The sequence below is a fragment of the Quercus lobata genome, chromosome 9 (genome assembly GCF_001633185.2).
Source record: "Quercus lobata isolate SW786 chromosome 9, ValleyOak3.0 Primary Assembly, whole genome shotgun sequence".
Taxonomy (NCBI): Eukaryota; Viridiplantae; Streptophyta; class Magnoliopsida; order Fagales; family Fagaceae; genus Quercus; species Quercus lobata.
The window spans coordinates 4,794,625-4,819,924 of NC_044912.1; the positions used below are offsets into that span (position 1 = coordinate 4,794,625).

At 31.5% G+C, this 25,300-nt stretch overlaps 2 protein-coding genes and 1 long non-coding RNA gene across 7 annotated transcripts; 1 reads left to right on the forward strand and 2 right to left on the reverse strand.

Moving 5' to 3' along the window:
- Nucleotides 1-2,529: 2,529 nt before the first annotated feature.
- Nucleotides 2,530-11,916, forward strand: LOC115959745 (agamous-like MADS-box protein AGL11). 3 transcript variants are annotated; one of them, XM_031078276.1, is made up of 7 exons: nt 2,530-2,778; nt 4,075-4,264; nt 7,948-8,029; nt 8,452-8,513; nt 9,779-9,878; nt 10,576-10,617; nt 10,806-11,916. In XM_031078276.1, exons 2-7 carry the CDS (start codon nt 4,083-4,085, stop codon nt 10,962-10,964), a joined length of 627 nt encoding a protein of 208 aa, XP_030934136.1. In that variant the 5' UTR covers nt 2,530-2,778; nt 4,075-4,082; the 3' UTR covers nt 10,965-11,916. The 3 variants fall into 3 exon arrangements, with proteins under 3 accessions (XP_030934136.1, XP_030934135.1, XP_030934137.1); XM_031078275.1 differs by lacking the exon at nt 2,530-2,778 and having other exon boundaries at nt 3,536-4,264; nt 10,806-10,960; nt 11,647-11,916; XM_031078277.1 differs by lacking the exons at nt 2,530-2,778; nt 10,576-10,617 and having other exon boundaries at nt 3,536-4,264.
- On the reverse strand, nt 11,895-13,390 carry LOC115959747. Of its 3 annotated transcripts, none has more exons than XR_004084980.1 (4): nt 13,183-13,390; nt 12,875-13,024; nt 12,402-12,482; nt 11,895-12,146 (listed from the first exon to the last, which is right to left on the reverse strand). It is a non-coding gene; the product is annotated as an uncharacterized LOC115959747 (long non-coding RNA). The 3 variants fall into 3 exon arrangements; XR_004084979.1 differs by having other exon boundaries at nt 11,895-12,152; nt 13,183-13,389; XR_004084978.1 differs by having other exon boundaries at nt 11,895-12,482; nt 13,183-13,385.
- A 2,851-nt stretch (nt 13,391-16,241) lies between these two features.
- On the reverse strand, nt 16,242-21,476 carry LOC115959744 (immune-associated nucleotide-binding protein 9). The gene is made up of 6 exons (XM_031078274.1): nt 21,277-21,476; nt 19,362-19,611; nt 18,953-19,230; nt 18,527-18,691; nt 18,313-18,447; nt 16,242-16,651 (listed from the first exon to the last, which is right to left on the reverse strand). The coding sequence occupies exons 2-6, from the start codon at nt 19,591-19,593 to the stop codon at nt 16,451-16,453; spliced, it is 1,011 nt and encodes a 336-aa protein (XP_030934134.1). The 5' UTR covers nt 19,594-19,611; nt 21,277-21,476; the 3' UTR covers nt 16,242-16,450.
- Nucleotides 21,477-25,300: the final 3,824 nt, after the last annotated feature.

A 25,300-nucleotide genomic window follows, 5' to 3' on the forward strand; every position in this document is an offset into this window, starting at 1 on the left:
GGTCCATTTTGTAGAATTGTGCAGATTTTTCTAAACTGGAGATTAGAGTCATTAGACCATAGATATAATATGTCAGCAAATTGACAATAGCCATGGTGCTAAAAGTCTACAACCTATAGATTTATAATAATTGTTCTATACTATTAGGCCAAGACATTAATATAAGTTTATTTTAGTATAGGCGTGATTTAATATGCTATCCCACAATAAAAATAAATGAATTTACTAGTTAAACTAACAAAGAATTCATCTTCTCTTTGTAAAGCCAAGTGACCAAACCTTTATTGATAGAACACAATTCTAAGAGTGTACAACACAAATTCAAAACCAGAATAAAACATAAATTCTTAGAGTGTAGAACTTGCGTCTTGATCGGTTTTAAATGATAAAAATAAACCTACTTTGTAATCTATTTTTTATAATTTTTCCATTCATGTTAATTTCCCATACTAGGCCAAACCCTGCATTGACTATGAAAACGAAATACCAGCCACCAGGGAAAGCTCATATCTATGCATGGTGCCAATGTGCCTAAACCATAGCATTTAGGCTCTATTTGTGACAAATACTAAATCTTGGTTAAAAAATAAACAGTGACACATGATAAATATAAGACTACATGCCCAACTTTTATTACCACAAAGGCTAGCATCAAAAGAGTAGTATGAAGACTCAACAAATTTCATAATAATTGACATGTATTATTACGATTAAAACAATACTTTCAAGTGGGTTCTTCAATATTAATGATATTACTTTTACTTTGAATCAATCACATCGCACTATGTTAGCTAGTTATTGTGAAAAATGAAAAAATGAAAAACTTTTGTCTTCCTCATATTTCTTTTAACTAAGGGTCCATTTAGAATTTACTTATTTTTTGAAACTGAAATTTTTTTATTAAAAGTATTATAAATAAAAGGTAAATGTTAGCTAAAATAGTACAATGTGATTCATAAATAGTACAAAAAAGTACAATGAAACCCGTGAATAAAAAAAAAAAATAAACTGAATAGTAAAATAAGTTGACAAAACTAATCTTTGCCAAATAAATACTAAGACATAAACACCAATTCATATTTTTTTCTTTCCTCGTTTACAATGAACTCAAATTTGCATAACACTAATATGAAAGATTGGTATCATCAATCTTTATTCTTCCCTTTGCTTTATTATATATAGATTTGCTTTTGGTGCTAGAAGAAACAAATATGTGCTTGAAGATTGAAGATGTTCAAACGTGGAATTCGTCAGTTTATTCTTATTTAAAGTTACTGAATAATTTATTTTATTTTAATTTATTTATAGGTAAAATTACTGAATTTTTTTGTTGTAATATTATTTCATGATCATTTCCAATTTGGTATTCTATACAATCAAGCCATCATTCAAGTAAATCATGTTGATTAGACTTTGGCAGTGGGGTTATGCTTAAATCATACCTTCTAATATTACTCCCTCAATTAGCATCAGATGATTAAATTGTTTTTTTTTTTTTTTTTTCTCTAAACCATACCACATGAGCTATTCATTTATCAAGGCAAAACTGTGCCTAAGAACAACGTCCATATATGCAAGGAAAATGTGGCCCTAAACCATAGTATTTGAGCTCTATTATTGAGACATACTAAATCTTGGTTAAAATAAGAAAAAGTGATTAAATGATAAATATAATATGCCAAACTTTTATCACCACCTCAAAACGCAACAAATTTCATAATAATTTAAATGCCTTATTGTGATTGAAACATCACTTTTAACTGGGTCCCTCATTAATGGTATTATTTTTATTTTGTATCAATCACATCACACTATGTTAGTAGTAGTAGTAGTAAAAAATGATAAAAATCCTACAAACTTTATTACATAAATTAATGTGATAATAAATTTGATTTGGGAATTTTGTTAGCATAGTAAATTAAGAAAAATTCAAAAAATACAACTTATTTTACTATATAACTTTGCAAATTATGTGAAAATGAATTTGATTGGTAAATTTTTAAAAACATAAAAAATAAAGTACGAATAATTTTTTTGTGATTAGTAACCTGTACATAAATTTGTATAGATTATATGGTAAAATTAGTAACATATCTATCATCACACATATGACTGTTTGAATTGCTATTTTCTAATTGGCAAGATATCAATCGCTTTGTAAAAGTTAGATGGTAAAATTTATAACATCCCTAATATAGGCGACAAAAATTTATTTCCCTAGACTGATTGGCATCAAAATGACCATACATAATTTGTTTTTCTTTTCCTCATTGACATCCTAGTGCACATATTTGGACTGCACATGTCCTAATCTAATGCAGAAGATACATTTTTGTTTCCTTCACACATTATCAGTCAGTCTCTCTCAGTCTCAGACACAGACACCATCATATGCAATAAGGCATGCCTGAGACACATATTGAAGTTAGATTCATGAGATAGATTCCTGAAGGGCATGTTAGTCACTCAAAAAATAAAAAACAAAAATATTGGATAAGCTTTTGCCCTATTTGGTGCTCAATTGCACCTGCAAAAGCATCCACGCTTAGCACAAAAACTACTACGTCTTGTATGGAATTTTAGCAAATCACTATTCCCCACGTCATTTTCCCCCTCTCTCTCTCTCTCTCTCTCTCACTCTCTCTATATTGGTACACAAAGACAGAAAGAGCTATTAAAGGAGAAGAGAAGTAGTACTAGAGCTCTATGAGCAAAGTTTGTTTGGGATTAGAAAAAAAATTCCAAAAACTAACTAGCAGGAGTGAGTTCCAAAGCCAGGTCTGTGCTTGCCTACCTCATTACATCTCTTCTAGTTGTAGAATTTATTTCAAAGTAGGTGTAGTTTTGAATTCATCTCTTGGATCTGTTTTCAGACAAAAGAATATTTTGTCCAAAGCCAGTGCTGTTTCTTAAGCTTATTTTGATCTAGCTTTTCCATGGCTTTTTATGGAAAAAAAAAAAAAAAATTCCTCAAAATGATTAATGAAAAATTTTCTTGATGTTACTGATTTTTTTCTTTATATATATATATATATATATATATATATATTTTTGGCTTCTAGAACTCACGGTTTTATGTAATAAGTTCATGATGGTGCTTTATATTTCGGTGCTAGTTCTTAAGTCTATTTTCTAGTTTTTCTTTTTCTTTTTTCTTTTTTCCACATAATGATCAATGAAAAATTTGCTTGATATTATTGATTTTGTTGTTTTTATATACTTTTTTTTGGGTCTTAGAACTCACGGTTTTATGTAATAAGTTCATGATGGTGCTTTATATTTCAGTGTTGTTTCTTAAACTTATTTTCTAGCATTTCCTCGGCTTTGTATGGATATGTGTTTCTTTTCCTTATTCTTCTTTTTTTCCCCTCAAATGATTAATGAAAATATTAGGCCATGGGTTCAAGTCTCATGCCAAGTTTGAGTCCTTTTATATATATATATATATATATATATATATATATATATATTTCAGATTTTTACAACAAAAAATTCTCAATTTTCTTGAGCTGATCTGAGTTGATTTTGACATTTTTCTAGTCTTTGAGCTTCTCAATCTCATGAAGATCATGGATTTGGTTAGTGTAACCATAAAACCCTAAAAACACACACAACACTTGCACACAAAGACACAAACACAAACACAAACAAAGAATAATGCACCCATAAAGTACTAAACAAAAATCTTAGTCATTTTACTGTAGGATCTGGCTTTGTTATTAGGTCAAGTGCATGCTTCAACAGTAGTTTATAGCCCTTAATTTATGCTTCACCTTAATATTGAAGCAATTGTTCACTGTCTATGACGTCATTTCTTCTTAATATTTGACATTCATTCAACACATTAAACCAATACCTTTTGGCAATTCTGCAAACCCATTTTGGCAAGCATCAATTTTCTGTTGCAACTTTCAAACTAATCAACTCTACATTAGTTGAAATGTTTAATTACACACATCAAAGACAATATTTGTGCAATATTCTCATACTGAACATATAAAGCCTACTGATTTTGCTAAAGAAAGTAACATATAACTACATGATGTCACTTGCTAATGTGTTTAGGCCTCTCAGGTTGTGCAATGGGGAGAAGAAAGATTGAGATCAAGCGGATTGAGGACAATACAAAACGCCAAGTCTCCTTCTGCAAGAGGAGAAATGGACTCTTAAAGAAAGCTTGTGAACTTTCTGTCCTGTGCGACGCAGAAGTGGCTCTTCTCATCTTCTCCAGTCGTGGACGGCTTTATGAGTATGCAAACAACAGGTGAATTAACCTCACATATCTTCATTTTCATTATTTGTCATGTTTCTCTGCTCATTGGGTGAAAATAGCTAAATCAAACATATATATTTGTCTTGTGGGATTTCCTAATTCATCTATAGATCATGTACTTATTTATTTTTCTTTTGACATTGATACCATGGATCTTTATAATTTTATGTTTATTCGGTATTTCTACAAATAAAAAAATTAATAAATTCTAAGTATATATATTTTATATGTGGAAATTATGGTTTCTTTTGTGTCATGACTTGTGTAATGTGATCTAATTAAAAGAAGAGTTGAGGGCAGAATATATTCAAAGTAGGTAAATGAAAGTGAAGATACAAACATGGAGTTATAATTAAATACTATATTATGACATTTTATGAGCTTAAAGAAATTTTTGGAAGCCATTTTTTTTAAAACATGGCTAATTAATTAATTAATATATATATATATATATATAGAGAGAGAGAGAGAGAGAGAGAGAGAGGGTTTTTTTGGCGGGGGAGACTACCAATGATTTATGCAATATCATTCATGCTGCTTCCTAGAAAAAAGGAAAAAATAAAAATAAAAAAGTTGCAGTTATCTCTTAAAACAATATATTAGAATTTTTATATGATATTCTTTGAATTGAAGTACTTTTTAAGAAATGTCTGCATTAATGTGTGCATATTAATATGGAAAAAGGAGTTTCAAATCCCATGAGATGATCTAGAAACAGGTATCTTTAACTTGGAAAACAGGCAGTTGAGTTGTGATGCCTATTATGCCAAGAACTTGGTTGATACCGTTTGAGCTTGCGTGGAACAATTGAGTTAGGATGCATGGACACTTCATTTAGGGTGTCATACCCGTATTATATCCATGTCTTATCCGTATTATACCAATGTCATACTTGCCGTTTTATGTTATAATTTTTCAAAAATTGCTTGTGTCACTGTGTCATACCCGTACCTGTATTTGTACCCGTATCGATGTCCACATTCGAGACACAAACCTTTTCGCTTCATCCACCTCGATTAATAGTTTATAACTTGGAGAGCAAATAGACATTTTACATACTCTCCTCACTCTCACTCTCTCAGATTTGGCTTTGTCGTCTACAGGAAAAATGAGAGAGACCCTTCATTTTATATACTCAGAGATATGGATTAAACTATAAACGAAAACCAATTGGTTTTGCTAACAAAACAACGAGAGAATTACATACAAATGCAAGATATCCATCCAAGCATTGATGAAAATAATGCACTGCTGCATCTCACAGTGTGTTTATATGTACTCTAAGTTGTTTTATAAGATTGAGATGCATGAAGAAAAGGCAACAAATTCCCAGATGCAGCTCTAGCATCACTTTTGCATAAAAATACATATGTTTACCAACAGTAACCATAAGAAACAAATCATTGCTAGATGTCTTTTACACTTATTTGATTTCACTTTTTAGATTTGTGATCTTTGAGAATCTAGCAGTGTAAATAAAAAGGTTGCAGAGGTTCTGATCCTTTTTCCTCCTGCTGTTTGTGGTATCTCAGTTGAAGTAGTCTTCTACTTCCACTTTTTGCTCTCAAATCTTCCTATCATTTCTTTTATATTTATTGACTGACAGCCAATTGCTTGATATTTTATACTCTATGGACCGTGTGTTTACTGTACACTTTCGTTTGGTATACTTCACAAGGAAAGTTCTAAAGAATTAGTGAAGTTTTTGGTCTCACTTTCTTTTACCAATCCCATGCTAAGAGCTAATGCCAAAGTCACAGACTATGTTCTATTAGTTTTTAATGGTTGGCTCGTGGTCTACAAGTGCTTTAGGGTTTACCGTTACTCTCTTCTCTAATAAAACAAGTGAAACACTATAGTGATTCTGAAAGTTTCCCTTTTGTTTCTGATTTTCTGTGGTACGTATCATAAGTTTCTGACATGAAATATCCACCTGTTTCTGGACCTTAAAAAATGGGTGTCCTTAGTTTCCATTTACTTAATTATTCATTTTGGTTCAACTACTCTCTCTCTCTCTCTCTCTCTCTCTTATATATCGGACTTTTGCATTTTAACATTTTAAAATAAGAAGAGATTGAAGTCGGGTTCAAACTTAATACTGCTAGCTGATTTAATATAAAAATAAATTATTACCTATTGACTATTGTTTTAAAAGGTTAAGTTATTAGAAAATTGTGGAATCAATTTTTCAATCATTAATCTGACACTTTATTCAGAAAAGGCAAGCTATTAGGCATGACAAAATTGTGTTGGTAAAACAACCTTAACCATGTTATAACTAAAGAGATTCAGCTACACCTACACGTTATCATGTAAATAATAATAATAATAACAACAGTAAATGGATCCTAATTAGGAGTCATAAAACTGACTTAACAAGCATAAGTGCTTCCCTATATGTTGTTTATACCATACAAGTTGTTAGAATAATTAGGTGGAAACCCCTTTGGGCGAAATAACTTATATTACTTGTATTTATGCACTAATTCCAATCTAGTTAAGCTTAACACCCTTTATCGATTCACAAATAATAAACTTATGAAATTGTGAGGGGTTTATCACAAGTAATCAAAGTTGTTCAATGTATATCCCAACAACTAATGACAATAATTACAAGCCAAATAATAATGATGATAATACTAGTAATAACAAGAGAATTAAGCATTATCAAAGAAGGAAAACTAACTCAGTTCACCGAAATGACTAACCTATTTGGAAGAAAGAAATAAATCTAGGGTGTCAGCTCTAATGGTTTATTTGTATTGAAGGGGAGTAGAGTAGAATTGGCCCAAGATTAATTTATTTTCAGCCAATTCTACTCTACTCCTTTCCACTCTTCCTCCCTCCCCCTTCAATCCAAACAGGCGTTGAATAATCTCTAGCTACATATATGGCATACTGTGGTTGCTCTGAACTATCCTTTGCTGCCTCTCTTTCTCCCTTTTTTCTTTCTTTTTAGTGTTACTATAGATGAGAATCTTTGGCCTATTAGCACAGTATAATGGAAAGGCTGTTTCTGAACCTTTCCTTTTCAGGATCTATTTTCTTTGGTTACCTTCTACCAATTCTAGCTTTGGGAATTACATTCCCCCATCTTTTGTTTTCTTTCTTAAGTGAAAAAAATGTAAAACATATCTTTTTTTTTTTTTTTTTTGCCATCCATGAAGGGTTTAAGACTTGCAAAGAGTCTTTGGTCCCTTTACTTTCAATTAGTATTTTTTGGCATAAGAGAATGACGCAAAAAAAGAAGACATAGTAAGAATATAATGTTCTTGTGATTGCACAAGTATAACCCTTTCTGATCCATCAAAATGTCACAAAGGAAACAGACTTGAGTGCCACTAAGACAGTACTGTAGCAATATTGTAAAAAAATTCGCAATTAGAAGACCGGGTAATACATGTTTTTTGTGCTTTAATGCAAAAATATACCATATTTTGCCATTTTCCGGATGTGAATGCTCTATAGTGTTTTTTATCAATCTTCAGGTCACATCACTAAAGATAGCTAGCTCCACTAACATGTACTGCATTCAGCACCCATTACTTCCTTGATTCGTTGTTTCAAGTTTGTTTACATTTGACATTTGTTTCCTCATTTATGTCTTTACATGTGTATAACTTATAATTGCGTTTCAATTAACATTAGAAACTTCATTTGTTTTTAACAAACAGTACAAAATCAACCATTGAAAGGTACAAGAATGCATGCTTGGACAGCGCAGAATCAAGCTCTATTGCAGAAACAAATACTCAAGTAAATGAAGCTATTTCTCTATATTTCCTTTTCCTTTCTTGTCTCTTTTATTTATTTATTTATTTTCTAGGGAGTCATTTCTATGTATTCATTATAATGAGTTATGATATTTTCTAACTTTAAACGGCAATACCCTAAATGTATTGGATTAAATGAGCACATATTGCGCGAACATGTTTTGAGTCACAAATCATATGCATATTCGATCGATCTATACTATATGAACGGTTGTGAGATTCTACTTGTAATTTGACTATTTTTTTTAGGGTGTAGTGCTCTTTTCATACTAACAATATTTTTGTCAGTTGTTACTTACTCTTTTTTTTTAATTATTCTTGTTTGGCATAGGTACTATAGAATTTATAGAACTGACAAGGCTGACGTATGCTTCTTATATTATTTATGTCCTTGAATGAATGCAGTACTATCAACAAGAATCTGCAAAACTAAGGCTACTAATCCAAAATATGCAGGATTCTAACAGGTGATTTTCATTTGTCATTGTTTCTAAATGCAAATGGCAAAAGAATGATCAAAAAAAAAAAAAAATTTCAAAATTTTTTTTCTTTATACTTAATTTATCAAAGACATTGAACATTTGTTTATTCTATGGCAACCAACCAAGAATGAAAATGAAAGAAAAGATAAAACATGCAAATAATCCTAGAATTTAATATTTTGAATTACAGTTGGAAATCTAAGTTTAATACTAAAAAGTGGTGGTCCCACAATTGGCAATGACATTGTCTCAAGTGCATTTAATACTTTAGGCCTCATCTATTTTGCATGTGATATTGATATCAATCAATCAAAGTTACCGGATAGTAAATATCTTTGTAGCCTTGTCATGAAAGAGATGAAAATCTAGAGGTTATATCATTCATTTATCATTACATGTGCACCCATAAAACCATTTAGGCAGTTAGGCATGAGTTATACTAAGGATATATGCAAATATATATATGTGGATGTTTATGTAAATGGGAGTTATATAAGAAGTTTCATACCATAGTTTTGTTTTTACCACAAGAACTCAAATGAGTTAGATCAAGGGAATTCTTTTCAATAAATATGTTTAGCTTTATGTGTCGATAATATGTTGGCTTTATGAATTGATGGATGATGTAATAATATAAATAAGTTTAGTGACTGAAGGTACTTTAGAGGCTCTTAAAAACTGCCTCAAATTCTTGTTTGGATTTGGTTTCTTTGGTGCTAAAAAAATTATTTTCCTTCATATGAAAGGAAAGAGTTTTCCTTATTAAAAAAGTAATATAGTATTCATTATTCATCAAGGAATATAATTGAAGATTTTAAATATGCATTATTATAATTTGGCTGCTTTAGTCTTAGGTGAGACTTTTGTCTAAAGTAGTCCTTTTGTGTAAGGAGTGGTGTGGTAATGTTTTTACGGTTGAAAATACCAAATCATATGAGGGATTTTTTGGAGTATTGAGACTTTTGGATTGCGAGTTTGTACGTATGAGATTTGTTTATTAGTTTATTTTTGTGAAAGCCTTTTGAGTGTAGTTTTTTAGGTTTGGTGGGTGTGATTGTAAAACATATAATTGATAATGGATTTTGGTTGGTAACAACAGTGAACATAAATTTGAAGTTGATAGAACCACAAAAAATATTATTATCTTATGTGAATATTTTTATTACTTAATTATATGAATGCATTTATGTTAGACTGAAATTCATGAATCATAACAAAGAGATTATTATAATTTTCTTCTCCACTTGAAGGCATTTACTGGGTGAGGAAGTGAGTTCTCTAAATAGCAAAGATCAGGAGCAATTAGAGAGCAAGATTGTACAAGGGCTCATTAAAATCAAGTCAAAGAAGGTAGAAAATGTTAAGATGCATTCCAAGACACAATAGGAAGACCAAACACAACCACATTTTGATATATCATTGATTTCTTAACTTCTACAACCCAATATCTTAAAAGCTCCTTGTCTATCTCATTTTACTTTCTGCTCATGTAATGTAATCTAATTCTCTTACTAGTTCACTGCAACAGCATGAAATGTTGCTAACTGAATCATATCTTACTCTGTTTATTCATTTCTATATTATTACTAGCTTGTAACTTTATGTATATGCATTGATACACTTAAAAATATACAATGAGATACATAATGTAATTCCTATATATATAATTGAAATACTATTGATAGTCATTTTTATATTTTGTTAACTCTTTAAAAAAATTTGTGAGGATATTATTAGGTATAAAATGTAAATTGTTCATTTTTTTTTAATTATTGTGAAGTTTTTTTATTATATATTTTTATTCTAGACTCTTTGGTTTTTGTACTTAATAATTCACTTGGATGAATATTTATGATATGATCCTACATTTAATTCTAAAATTAAGAAATAAAACTCTTTGAGAATAAATAATTTAGGACACATGACGTAAAATTAGAATTCTAATTTGAAATTCTAATTTGAGTTTCTTTCAACTTCACGTATTATATATATATATAAATTTGTCAAACTTTGTTATAGGCTAATTGATATCCAAAATTTTTTCTAGGTGATGGAGCTCGAAAATGAAAATGCTTATCTTCAAGCAAATGTATATTTCCTAAACTTCTTAGACTAAATTATAGAGCACTAATTATTGCACACTCGTTAATGTACACCGTCTATACACATCATAAACATGAATATGTTTAAAAAATGTAGATATCACATGTGAAATTATAGACATTGTGTGTACAAATTTCTACTTTTCACTTCTAAATTTTTTTTTCTACTTTTCAGGTAGCAGAAGTTGAAAGGCTTAAGCAAGCAAATTCAAATATGTCTGTACAAGATCTCAATGCATTTCAGGCATTATCTCTCAATTCATTTACTCCAATTGCAGTTGAGGGTAGCACTTCCTACTCACAGCCAGAACAAAACATACTTCGTCTAGGGTGATTTATCTACTTCCATTTATTTCATCATTTTTAACAATTATATGTAGACTAATTAGTTCTACTTCTATTTACTTAATTATAAGATCCAATTGAAAACTTTGCAATCAACAAAATTTTAATACATCAGTAATTGTAAATACTTAGCTCTCTAAATGCAACTACAAGCGCCTATAAGTGTTAACACAAGTAAAAATACACCATATGGTCCATATGTACTCTGACTCAAATTTTTTGTCACAAACTATATGAATGTTGGCATTCAACATCTATCTTGGTATTCTTTGACTTACACTTTTTAGAATTACTTTTTTTTCCTTAAAGTTTAATACCCTTTTTTTATCAAATATGGGAATCTAAGATACTATTCTTATCAAGTTTAGCAATGCAAAATTTCTTTATGTTTGACTTGCTGATCACTGACACTAGAAAAGAGAAGGATACATGTTCTAACTTTAAATTCTTCATTTTGTTATCAAGTTTTGCAATGCAAAATTTCTTTATGTTTAACTTGGTGATCACTGACAATTGAAAAGAGAAGGATATACACGTTCTAACTTTAAATTCTTCATTGTGTTATAAGTTTAGCAATGCAAAATTTCTTTATGTTTGACTTCTTGATCACTGACACTAGAAAAGAGAAGGATACATGTTTTAACTTTAAATTTTTCATTGTATTTATGCAGGTAAATTGTTCAACTACAATTATGCAAGTGGGGTCTTATATAATGCCTAAATAAAGATCTCATTGTCTACTTTCTCATTAAGTTATATCGTATTGAATCACTTTGGCTTGTTGCTATGTAGCATCCAACATTTCTTTCTATGAGGTCATCTTGTACTGGCACTTATAAGTTGTACCTGCTTCTCACGGGTGTCGCTTGGGCAAGGCATTTTTCATGTAAAGACTTTGAAGCAAATTGGAAATAAGATGTGAGACAAAATGGCCAAAAAAATATTTTTCCCAAGTTTGTAACAGCAAGCAATGGGAACATAACACAATGTACAAAGAAATTCCACTAACACTGTGTATGCTTCCAGCCACAGAAAAAAATTTGATGTTAAGCTGTAGACCATTAACCTATGGTAGAAAATAAGATCATAATAAAGAAAAAATGTTCTTTATAAAGGTTTTGAATAGGCTCAGATATTTACGCCTAGTCTTGTTTTGTGCTTCCAATTTGTTCTGCATCTAGGATCAAACCAAGTGAGAAATCGTCATAATACAAGAAAAACAAAGAAGAAGAGGAAAGGAATTCACATTTGAATAACCCTCTTCCAGCTATTCAAAGTTTATTGAAGGAAATAGGGATATATGCATCTTTCATTTTAATTACTTTTTTCCTTTTGGGTCCTTCTTAATGTGTGAATCAAATATATGGAATGAAATTTTATTCAAAATATTCAATAACCTTTGATTATAGAGAGTGTAGCCAAGTACCTTTCGTACTCCACCATCCAAAATCCTAAAAGTATTCAGGCGGGGCATATTGCCACTCCATAGGTTCACCCACTATATAAACTGTTGACAGAACACAAGTCATCGAAATAAATAATGCTAATAATAATAGAACTTTGAAACAATTCCAACAGTTTGGTTGCTTTGAAATCAATCAAACTGGCCAAGATTCTATAAATCTCAGAATTTTTTTTATTATTATTAGAAAACTTTAGAAAGCCAAAAGCTTTGCTAAAGTGAGCCCCATTCAATTATCTACACTGGTTCCTATATTTTTGAAATCCAAAAGAAATAATTCATTCTTTTTTCAAAAAATTGTATTGAAATCAATAAATGATAGAGAATAGAATTCTAAAAAGGTCACGTTCTTTCATTTTCAACTGTTTTCTTAGCTAGCAAGCAAAAATTCAATACCAAAAAAAAAAAAAAAAAAAAAGGGTATATAGAATGCGTACCCTCAGTGATATGTGCGATCTTGTCCCAATCCTGACCGGTTTCCTTTTCGCATCTTCTCTGTAACTCGGGACAACGCCTAATCTCCAGTATTTGTAAAGACGAGAGATCGCGCATCTCATCAGGCAGTGATTTCAGACCTATTTTTGTTTCTAACGAAGAAACAAACATCAAACGGTCGAAACCATTTAAAAACAAAAAACAAAAACAAAAAACAAAAACCCCAGAAAAATATAGAAAGAATCTTCAAACTCTAGAATAAGCAAAGAGAAAAACGATTCCTACAAGTAGAGAGAGAGAGAGAGCTTACCGATTGATGAGGGAGGCGTGAGGTTGAGAGCACGACGGCGAGATTAGGGATCAGGAGCTAGGTTGAGAGTGAGCTAGGTTGAAATGGGTTCAATTGTGTTTTTCAATTTAGGGTTTTTTCCAATTTATAGCAAGCCTAGAGCTGCGTTTGCTAAAACGCAGCTTGAACATATCTGGAGCTGCGTTTACTCAAACGCAGCTCTAAAAATGTTAAGCTGCGTTTATTAAACGCAGCTTCAGACATTTTGAAGCTGCATTTATTAATCAAACGCAGCGTTTTTGAAAACGCAGCTTCATTCCTATCCACCTAAACGCGGCTCCAACATCAAAAAACGCAGCTTTTTAGAGTAAAACGCAGCTCAAACAGCACCCTGAAGCTGCGTTTTTAAAAAACGCAGCTCCAAAGCGCGTTTTTGGTAGTGTTATCTCTGCCTAGTAGTATATAAGATATTGGTGTGCTTTTATCTCTGCCAAGCGTATTTACTATGGTTTACTACCAGTGATCGCATATTAGTTTACTTTTGCATAATGTTTGTCAATCATTTTAAGGCAAAGACAATATGACACATACAATGCACAAGACATGCATGTTATCCACAAGATAATTAAACCTGTGATCCTCATTTCCTTTACCTTCACTAGTTCACTTATGCTACCAGAGGTTCTATTGCTTAAGAGCCAGGCACATGATGATCATTTTTTTTTATATATATAAAAGTAGTGGAATTAGTTTAAATTTAATTTTCTTTTTGTTAGTCCAATGATATTGGGTATGCCAAGAGCATAATCTAGATAGTAAAGGTGACTTAACTTTAGTTTAAATTTAAGTTTCTTTGTGTGTAGAATTCTTGTGCAAACAACATTTTTCTTTTATCGCTCATTAGAAGACCACAATGAATCACTTGTTAGAAGACCACAAAGCTTGTTAGAGGGGTCTTAAGGAGGAAAGCGGTGATCTTGATAAGTGGCAATGGGTTGCCATAGTGTGGTTTACTTTAACCATTAAATACTGACCACTTTCCTAGCTCAAGTGAATTTTTTGAGTGGTAAACTGTTTTTGGTAATTTGGTTTCTGTAATAAGAAATGATTCTTAAAATTTTCATTTTTTTAGAATTATGTTCGGTTGGCAAGCAGGTTCCTTTAAATAGGACTGCTTTTTTATTTTTAACCAAACCAACAACGACCACTCTATGTTGCACTCTATGGTGAACTCCATGACCATGATTGCAAATCTTTGTGCAATTTTAGCCAAAATTGATCATGGGATAGTACAATAATGGAAGATAGTTGATTTGAATTATGGTTCTCCTTAAAATATATATTAAAAAAAAAAAAAAAAAAAAAAAAAAAAGGAAAATGTCAATCACTGAACTACGCTCTTATCTCTTAGCATTATTAACTCAATTTCAAACATTTCCAATAATTGACCTTGTAGAGTTACAACGTATTCATTACAACTGCCTGTCTCGATGCCTTTTATTGAGACTAAGTTATACATGAAAAAGGCAATTCTCGGACTCCATTCAAATGTAGCATTTTCATTACTAGTTACTAGTAATTATAATAAACCAACCAAGACATTTTATGGTGGCGGCAAGTAAGCTTGGAAAGCATTGAAAGATACTATATATAATAGTTGATAATGATTATTTATGATCTCTAAAATGCATCATCTGGGTTTAATAATCAGATGAATTAAAGATACAAATTGATTATAGGTTTACATTGTACTATTAATGTAAATCTTACATTGCTAATACAATATATACTTAAAAATTTTCCTAAAATTAAACTGATACCCTGATATCATATATTTTAAGTGAATTTGATCTGTTTGTATCCCTTTTTTTGCAATGAGTTTCCGTAGTAAACTCATTGTACTTTTCTTATCAATAAAGTTTTCATTTCCTATAAAAAATATATATATTTCAAGTGGTATAAAGTTGGTATAAATATTAAATTATATATGAGGCCCACCAGAGCAAGATATGCCAGAGAGTTGCCATTGTTGATTGTCAGATTACGAATGGACAAATGATGCTAGATTGCGATGCAATCTTGCCATTTAAGGAAAAACAAATAGACCACATTAGCATCCTATAATAATGTATAAATGATAAATGATCTGTTGAAATATGCTTTGGCCTTGTCACATTTTTTTTTTTTTTTTAATACTAAGTATTTTTTTAACATGCAGAGAGAAAAAAGATCTTAATTTTTTTGTTTATTATGATTGATATTTTATTTTTCTTGTAAAAACAATGTCAACTTTTGTACCTACCAAAAATATAATAGAAGATAAATGAAATGGAATAGGAGATAAATGAAATGAATACCTTAGCATCACCGTATACTTCATGGTCCAATTTAGAAGTAATACTAGATTTAGTGGGGTATAAAATACTTTTTTTTTTTAATTGGGCTTGGTCGATAATAAGTTCAATTACAAAACATAATTTCATATATAAATTTTTATCCAAGGGAAATTACTAGTACACACCCTATTACACACTCTTACACAAAATTTTAGTACATTTCAAGCGTGTGTAATAGGGTGTGTATAATAAACACTACCCTTTTATCCAATGTTAATCTTCTGCACTTCATAGGAGAGAGCGAGGTCTATCCAGAACTCAGTCCACGTCACCTCAAAACCTTTAGCTAAAAAATGGTTATGAAAAGTGCTCCGGCATCTGAATCATGCTTTGGCATGCAATCATAGAATAGAACCATTTCGTTATTGTAGATGAATCATGAAGCTACTGAAGCTCAAAAATAGTTGCTAGCAGTAGAAAATTCAAGTGCATGACTTATGGCACCCAAAGCCAAAAGGCCCTCCGTGGTTGCATTAAAATTCAAGGGTACCAGTATAGTTGAATGCTATGGGTTTCAAGGTTGAAGCTACAAAATTTTACTAGGCAATCAGGAATGTCTCAAAGCATCTGCCTCTAACAAGGTCCATCAGTTGGTGGGATATGCAAAGGGCTGTAGTATAGGTCCTTTTTCCCCAGAACTAGGTAGGATAGTATTATGAAAGACTACAATTAGATTCAACTGGCTAAGTTAAAAGGTCAATAAAACATATCTATATTATATATTCTTGTTTTGATTCTCTAAGTAGGAATTGTAAACATATACATAGGGATCAAATCTTTTGATGATTAGATAAATTCGCTTAAGAAAACTCCACACAAAACAGAAAAGGGAGGAAAAAAATATATTCTTGATGATCTGAACTCCACAGCACATTTTCTTTATAATCTTTACCTCATAGAATGGCACACCGATTCTCACTGCGCTTACGGAGCTCCTCCTCCGCTTTCTCTAGATGTTCTCTGAGCTTACGAATTTCATCATTTGATTTCATTTGAGCTAAATGTGCTAGCTCTTCGGCCCTCAAACGTGCAGCTTGCTCTGCTGCCAATTGTTGCTCAAGCCTATTAGTTGTCTCTCTAAGCTTTGTCTCGACCTACAGAACAATGCATCATTCATTACTAGACAGAATAAAGCAACAATCCAAAAGTAAGTTTCTAGGCAAAGCAAAATTTGAACCTGAAAACTAAACACACTACCACAAGCCCAACCCACCTTACAGCTTACATTAACCATTTACCACCTAAATCAAGGTCCTGTGACACACATGAGTTGTGCAGAGCAGTTTGCTAAATACTTTAGATTACCACATCAGATACATGTAGTTACATATCTTTAAAAACATCTAGAAAATGGCTTCCAATATTCAAAATAAATAGGACAAAACCAATATACAGAGAGAGAGAGCACGAGAGAGAGAGAGAGAAATCTTTCAACTACTCAGCTTACCAATTAATCCTTAAAGATAAAAGAACAAGAAAGGACAACCAGAACCAAATAATAAGAGCATAAATTATAAGCTACTTGAGTGCATAAGAGAATGATATTAAGTTATAAGCACTGATCCTTACTATTTTCTTTTACCAAAAATCATTGACGTGGTAAAAACCAAATACTATTTAAATGAAATCCTACACCAACTTCTATGTTATTAACAAGTCCACATTCTCCAGAGTTCCAAACACACCAACTCAAAATGCAATTTATTATTTGTGAAATCACTGAAGTTGACACCAACACCATGTCATCCATTTCATATTAATTGATAATAATGATGCCCCGGATTGTTATTGAATTAATTGTGTGTTGTTGTGTGGGCGTGTGATGAGCCTCACATTGGGCTTATAAACATAGAAGGAGCCTCAATTGTGACTAGACTAATCCTTTAAAGGTATAGCGTAGATGTGTCTAGCACTTTACTTTGTGTCATTACTGATAGACAGACAGACTCAATCAAGGTCCACTTCAGCAAATAAACCACAAGTCTAAAAAGTGTATAACTAGCAGAAAAGAAGAGTAAAATTTTACTTGGAAAGCATGCGCCCAGTGCTGCAAAAGAGGCACTCAATCACAAAGTTATCATAGAGCATAGGTGCAAAGCATAAAGCAAAGGTGGGCCTGAACAAAGTGAAGCACATGTTTTGGTGAATTCATCTAAGTCCTATATTGGCTAGGGATGGATTCAGCAATTATTCTGTTATATACACCTCATGTACATACAATTTCTTTTTATTGGTGTCATGGTCACCTTCGACCTAGCACTTATAGTGAGAGGATGTGCCAGCTGAGCAAGAGTTTAAGAAAAATTCAAAAACAAAAGTTACAAACAAGTTGTTACCTATATCAAAGGTCTCTTACTAATTAATTGAGTTGTGACCAAATCATGTAAAAAATGAAGGAAAAAATCATATTAACTTAAGCAGCTTCACACTCATGTCTAACAAGCAGATAAAGAACAAAATATGTTTCTGCATAATTTTTTTTTTTTTTTTGGATAAGTATGTTTCTGCATAAATTAATCAAGCCTGATAAGACATTTTTGCTGAAGGTAAGATATGGGTTCTTAGAAAGTACAAAAAGAACCTTGCATTGACAAAGGGTGGTCTTCCACGGTCATGGATCAAGAGTGCAGCAGTGCACTCCTTAGTCCTTACCCAGGTTCTTATTTTTACACATTGATGACAAAATTATACCAAGTGTAAGAAGACACAGATGCAGGTGGCAAAAATATGTAAAATAGAAGAGCATTGAAGATACCATCTCAGTAATTCGTTTGAGCTGCTCCTCGTATGAACGATGCATATTATCCTTTAACTCTGATATTTCTCGTTTCGAGTAACCTTTCAGAGAATCAACCTGTTCCTGTTGATTGCGGAGTTTCATGGCCCCCTTCTGTTAAATGATCAAATTTGTTAGAATGAAACTTTCATAGGAATTTTGATGAAACTGTGAGAAATAACTTAACAATGACCTTCAGTTCAGCAAATATCTCATCTGTATATGGTTGTCCACCATTTTGTGCTATAACCATGTTTACAAGTGAAAGAAGTGTCTGAACCTGCTCAACCCTCTTGCTTTCATCCTTGGTCTTGTTATCGAAAAGCACAACCCGATTTTTACATAAAACAAGGATTTCCTGTATAAATGTTAAAATCAAACATACAATTAGCATATGTGAGCCTTCTCATTCAAGACAGAAACGGTCAAGCAGAAGAGGCATAAAATTCCAAGGTGTTCAGCCAAAAAACATGTGTGCTAATTGATACAAACTAGTTACAGTAAGCTAAGTATTTCATGAGTCTATCTACATTTCTCAAAAACAAAAACTCAACAAACAGGCAAGCCTAAGTTAAACCAAAGTTTAAGAAGTAAAGTTATCAACAGCTCTAAAAGTAACCTGTAAAGGCTTAGGGCATTCACGACCCAAATAATCTTCCAATGTCTCATCATTATCTTCAAGTTCATCCCCCCCAGTGAAGACTACAATCATGTAGTCAACAATTTTGCTTCCAAACAAAGTTTGCAAGCTACGAAGTGCAGCTTCCTCTTCTTGTGAAAAGCGGGTCCTAACTGAATAAACTATTAGAACTGCATGGATCCCATCCTTTGCCAAGTCAATACATTTCACAATTTCTCTGCCAACAAATTCAGATTCGGCAGAAAAATCAAACAACCCTGCAATGATTTTCACATTAGTCATTGTGTACCCCAATATCAACAAATATGGAGAGGAAAGCTCGAATAACATAGCTCTCAAATACAGTAAACCATACGTTATTTAGTAATACAAACTGGTAAATTTATACCAGGAGTGTCAATGACATTAACAATCTGTCCATCTCTCAGTACGGTTCTCTGCAGTTCACAAGTGCTTGTAACACCAGAGGAGCTTGCCTTGGACTTGAAGGCCCTTTTCCCAATAATGCTATTCCCTGTTGCACTTTTGCCATTCCCTGTACGTCCAACTAAAACCACCGTTCGAACTCCATTGGATGGGGAGGTAAGCTCCCAGTCATCATCTATTACACTCCCACCCATTATATAAAATCAGAAAACCTGCAGGCAATTATTGATGTAAACTGTCATTGAGTTCTCTATTATATAAAATAAAATAAAAACATATATAATAATAGACATCACTTGCATCTATGCCAACAAGATTAAAACTCTAGACAACTGTATATTTATAGTATGGCATCTGTAACATTCTATGGCTTGTCTGCTCTCCATCTCAGATTTCCGGAATATCTTATCATATATATAGTTTTTGTGTGTGTGTGTGTGTGGGGGGGGGGGGGGTGGGGAAGGGGAGTAGGGGGCATAGACAAAGGCCAATTTGGGGACTAGAATTTAACTAAATTCCAGATTTGTTCAGTACTAGGTGCACATCCCTTCCTTTACCTCCTGCACTGATACTTTGTTAACTGACTTTATCTCAATCAGAAGTTATATATTCCTTTTATGATAAACATGATAGGATTTGAGATCTATGGTGTCCACTCATGATAATTGCTATTCAGCTCACACTAGCTTCAAAACAATGCTAATAATAACTCTGATGATTACCATTAACAGAAACCACAAAAAGAAACAATTTCTTACAATAAACAATAGTGGCGGAGACACGTTCATCCTTTGGGGGAGGAGGACCATGACCCCCCAATATTTTTTTTTTTTATTTGAAGAGTTCATTAGTAGCATTGATTCTTGTATTCACTTTTGACAAACAAATTGGTAATTTATATTAGAAAGAAATTTGCTAAGAATTTCACTATGGAGATCATAATGGTTGAATGTTATTCTATGAAAGATTCTCATCAAGCATAACTTTGATTATCAATGCTTAAGTTATTTTGTTGGATCCTTTTGTACATAACTATAGAAACAAGACAACTTTTGTATAATCGTTAAGAGTTTAGAAAAATTTGTATGTTTTCCCACACATATATATATGTATGTATTAATACCATGATTCCTGTCTCCATCCCTAGTAAAAAATGTAATATTAAAATGTACAATCAAAGAACATATTTGGGGTCAGCTGCACCAACGCAACTCTAGTTATCAATTGGTCATACAAGATACCAATCTTATGAACAATCACATTAAGTTTAAGCTCCTCCAATATACAATACTTGAATTCATTCAATCAAATTCATATATTCAATCAAAGCACAAAACCCTTTAGTTTTCCTTTCCTTTTATTTCTTTCTTTCTTTCTTTATTGGGCTAATTATACAATTACTAAAACCCCATTCTCCTCCTAAAAATATCTTCTTTTTGCACCACCAAATAATTTCAGTGCATCAACAGGTAAATTTCAAATAATACAACTTTCAATGACCAAATCCCACACTTTTAAAAAGCTAAGATTTCAATTAAATTAAGATCAGCCACAAGCAATCAAACCTTCCAAAAGAGTAACAAATACACACACAGAGAACAGTATTGATCAGCAATAAATATCCACACAATTTCATAATTAGGCAATCAAATCAGATTAAACCCACAGAACTATACAGGAAATTCAACAGCCCTCTGTTTGGTTGCCCAGAAAACCAAGGAAAATAACCCCCCCCCCCCAAAAAAAAAAAAAAACTAGTTTGAATAAATCAAAACAAATCTGAGACTCAAAACGCCCATTCTTTTGTTACAAAAAAATTTCATTTTTCTCTATAAATTTAATGCAAAGAGAAATACCCAAAGTGTAGAATTTCTTACCTGAGAAATTAAAAGGGCAAGGGACTCTGAAGCTAGAGAGAGAGAGAGAGAGAGAGGAAAGTGAATATTATTAATTGAAGGAGGAGACTTGTAAAGTTGGATTTGTGATTTTTATATAATGAAATTTCGTTGATACGACAAACATAGGACTCTTGTTAAGCGCACGGAGGGGTTGTGTTGTGTGGATAAGGTACGATGTGGTAACTGGGAAGGCAGTGTTGGAGTGAAATATGGAACCTTGATTTTTAGGTGGGACCTTATTTTACTTGTGGGCTAAGTTCTGATGAACGGCTTTAGTATTTTTCAACCAAGAAAATTAAAGGTATAATAAATAATAATAAAAAGATAAGTAAAGAATTTTTATTTATTTTTTTAAAACTAAGTTATTCTTTTCTTCTTTGTTTTTCTGTTTATTTAAGATTAGAAAAGTTATCTTCATTATTGAGCAAATATCATTTGGAGTTTAAAATTAATAAACACTCTTTTTATTTTTATTTTTCCTAAAGCATAGTACTCCTTTTTACTTTTTTTCCCTTTTCACTTTCTTCTATGTATGGTGCATTAGTTTTTTTTTTTTTTTTTTAAATTGTATATTAGATTGATCTCATAATTTAATATCAATTTTAAAAATTTTAGTTTTTTTAATAGTTAGGGTGGGAAGATTTGAAACTTGAATGTTTCTATTGAAAATTTCAAGAGGTGTCAATTAGTCAAACTATAAAACTATTGGCTATTGGCTTAAACTTTAGTAAAAAAAAATGTTTGGAGAATATTAAGAATTTGTTCCCATGACTTAAGGACAATATTAGTGAATTAACCGTTCCACAACCGAATGAGTAAATTATAAATAGTCATTGTGATGCAACAGAGAACTTGATCTATTCAATTGAATGCAATTAAGTGGTTACCTACTATATTTGCTTGCAATTTTATTCATTTATTGTGATTATTGACATAATATTATTGATTGAAGTATTATCAAATTTAGTTGACAGAAGTATAAAAATAAAAAATAAAAAACAAAATCAATAAACAGATAGGTGATGGATCTAAATTGTGAGAACGAGGATCCCTAATCCAATTTAAATGGGCAGCCAAGATTATTTCCGAGGATACGCCTCGGACTTTAAGGATGAGCATTAGTTATGTGAGGCGCATGAAGTTAAAACATCACTCGGCCCAAAATACGAGAAGGATGAAGGAAGAAGGGTGCAGAAGCCATCCCCTCCGCATTAAATACAAGACAACCACTCCCCTGACCACATTAATGAGGAAATGACCATAAATAGTGGTGGCATAACTAAGATTGCAGAATAAAAACTTACTAATATGTTCCGGATGAGATAGAAGTCCTAAGAAGGCAATCTCATCCCTCCAAGTGTAGGATTAGGATGATTTGTGTTTAGATATAAAAGAAAAATTAAGATCCATGTGTGGGGATAAAAAAAAAAAGAGGGAAGAAGAGAGGACTTTGTAACCAAGAACTAAAATATTTGTATAGGTGAGAAACAAACACACATATATAAAATAAACATTCCTCGGGCTTGACCAAGGAACCTCTTTTTTCATAATTTGTTGCCCTAGTCATATCATTTGCTTCTTATCTCATTGTGATTAACTTTAACTTATTGAGTGATCAATATTCAACCCATTCTCTAACAAATCTATTGTGGTGGGCTTATTGGGCCACTGTCCAAGTCATTTTGGAGCCATGGATCAAGTTGTGCCCTTAAACAAACCAATCCATAATTCGAGCTTTAAATGGGAAGTCTTTTTAAATTTTGAGAATAATGTAAATAAAATTTGAAGTTGAAACATTATGATCAAACTAGCTTTGTAATAAGATGCATGGATACACTTAATGATATACAATAAGATGTATAATATAATTCTTATATATATAATTTAAATACTATTGATAATTATTTTTATATTTTGTTAACTCTTAAAAAAATCTTGTAAGGATATTATTAAATATAAAATGTAAATTGTCCATGTTTTAAAAAAAATAAAAAATTATTGTGAAGCTCTTTTTTTTTTACAGTTCATTTATTCTAGAATCTTTTGTTTTTGTACTTAATAACTCACTTGGATGAATATTTATGATGTGGTCTCATATTTAATTATAAAATTAAGAAATAAAACTCTTTAAGAATAAATAATTTGAGACATATAGTGCAAAATTGGAACTCTAATTTGGAATTCCAGTTTGAGTTTCTTTCAATTTCACCTATTATTATATATATAGATTAATTAGATATAGATAGAGAATAATGATTAATTTATTTCGTTGTAGTCCAACTCTATATGATAAGATTCGATACTTCTTCTATTATTATACATCTATAATCGGGGGTGGGGAATATAAAATCCTAGATTTCTTCGCTTAAAACACTGGAAGCTTTATATTTTTTAGTAAAAAGCTTGATAGCTGTATATGTATATATTTATTATCACTTGTACTATGCTTGGGTGACTACAAATTTATAATAGTTATATATAAAATAGCTAATTAAATATAAATACTAAACCAGAGAATGTCCAACTTGACTTAGCATAATGGTTACGTGCCTGACTTTCAATAATACTAGCATGTAGTCCGTGCTTACGCACGGATATATTAACAATTGTGATGATAAGATGTTTATCTTAGTAAATTCAATTTCCACAATGAGCATTATGAATGGAAGTAACTTAACACCAACATTTAAAAATCAAATTGGACACATAGCACAAAATTAAACTACAATTAGAAATCAATTTGATTCAATTTGAATTCTAAAATTGAACTTCAATTTAATATAATATATATGATTATATTTTTGTCACTTTTAACAAATTAACAAAATCTTAATCCAGACACACTAAAAACTATTAAAAAATAAGAACTAATCATTGAGCTTGGAATCTTCTTGGAGGCGCCAATGAAGCGCTAATGTATGAGAGTGTGAAGCAAGGAAGAGTGGGATTGAACATTGTGTTTGAACCCGGCCTTGCTCTAAAAAATCCGTAAGGAGGAGAGGGCAGTGTGTGGATCTAGTTGGTAGAGGTTGAGAGAGGAGGAGACATGGGATGAAGATATGGAATTAGGAGGAGATGATGTTTTACTTTTATAGTCTTTCTCGTTGGACTCCTTGGTTCTGGTTGTGGGATTAGAAGAGCTCCAAACTCTATTGAGATCACCCATAAAAGTGTGCAGATGAGATGTTCTTGCTTAGGCCAATGAGTATTATTATTGTGGTTTTCTTGACTTCCGTGTTAAATGTTAATACATCATTTATTTGGGCACAAAAATTAGAAAATTTAGATAAGATACATGACACAAAATTGGAGTCCAATTTATAATCTCCATGAAAGTGTGCAGGTAAGATGTTTTTGCTTAGGCCAATGAGCATTATTATTGTGGTTTTATTGGCTTTTGTGTTAAATGTTAATGCATCATTTATTTGGACACAACAATTAGAAAATTTAGATAAGATACATGACTCAAAATTGAAGTCAAATTTATAATCTAATTAATTTTTTTTTTGAGTTTTGGTTAGGACAAGTGGCGCAAAATTGAGAATCCAATTGAAATCTAATTGGATTTTCTCTCTGCTTCACCTATTATTATATATATAGATAAGATACATGACACAAAATTGAAGTCAAATTTATAATCTAATTAAATTTTTTTTTGAGTTTTGGTTAGGACAAGTGGCGCAAAATTGAGAATCCAATTGAAATCTAATTGGATTTTCTCTCTGCTTCACCTATTATTATATATATAGATAAGATACATGACACAAAATTGAAGTCAAATTTATAATCTAATTAAATTTTTTTTTGAGTTTTGGTTAGGACAAGTGGCGCAAAATTGAGAATCCAATTGAAATCTAATTGGATTTTCTCTCTGCTTCACCTATTATTATATATATAGATTAGAATAATTTGTTTAAAAAAAAAAAACTTTGGTCCAACAATTTATCAAACGATCTTTCGTGACACGCTCGAGTGGCGAATTTAATAAGCTTAAATAACATAT

Coding starts and splice junctions, on each gene's coding strand:
- LOC115959745 (XM_031078275.1), top strand. CDS start 4,056: ATGTGTTTAGGCCTCTCAGGTTGTGCAATGGGGAGAAGAAAGATTGAG. Junction 4,265..7,947: donor TATGAGTATGCAAACAACAG/GTGAATTAACCT, acceptor TTTAACAAACAG/TACAAAATCAACCATTGAAA. Junction 8,030..8,451: donor TTGCAGAAACAAATACTCAA/GTAAATGAAGCT, acceptor GAATGAATGCAG/TACTATCAACAAGAATCTGC.
- LOC115959744 (XM_031078274.1), bottom strand. CDS start 19,593: ATGGGTGGGAGTGTAATAGATGATGACTGGGAGCTTACCTCCCCATCC. Junction 18,448..18,526: donor AGATATTTGCTGAACTGAAG/GTCATTGTTAAG, acceptor ATCATTTAACAG/AAGGGGGCCATGAAACTCCG. Junction 16,652..18,312: donor TCAAACGAATTACTGAGATG/GTATCTTCAATG, acceptor ATTGTTCTGTAG/GTCGAGACAAAGCTTAGAGA.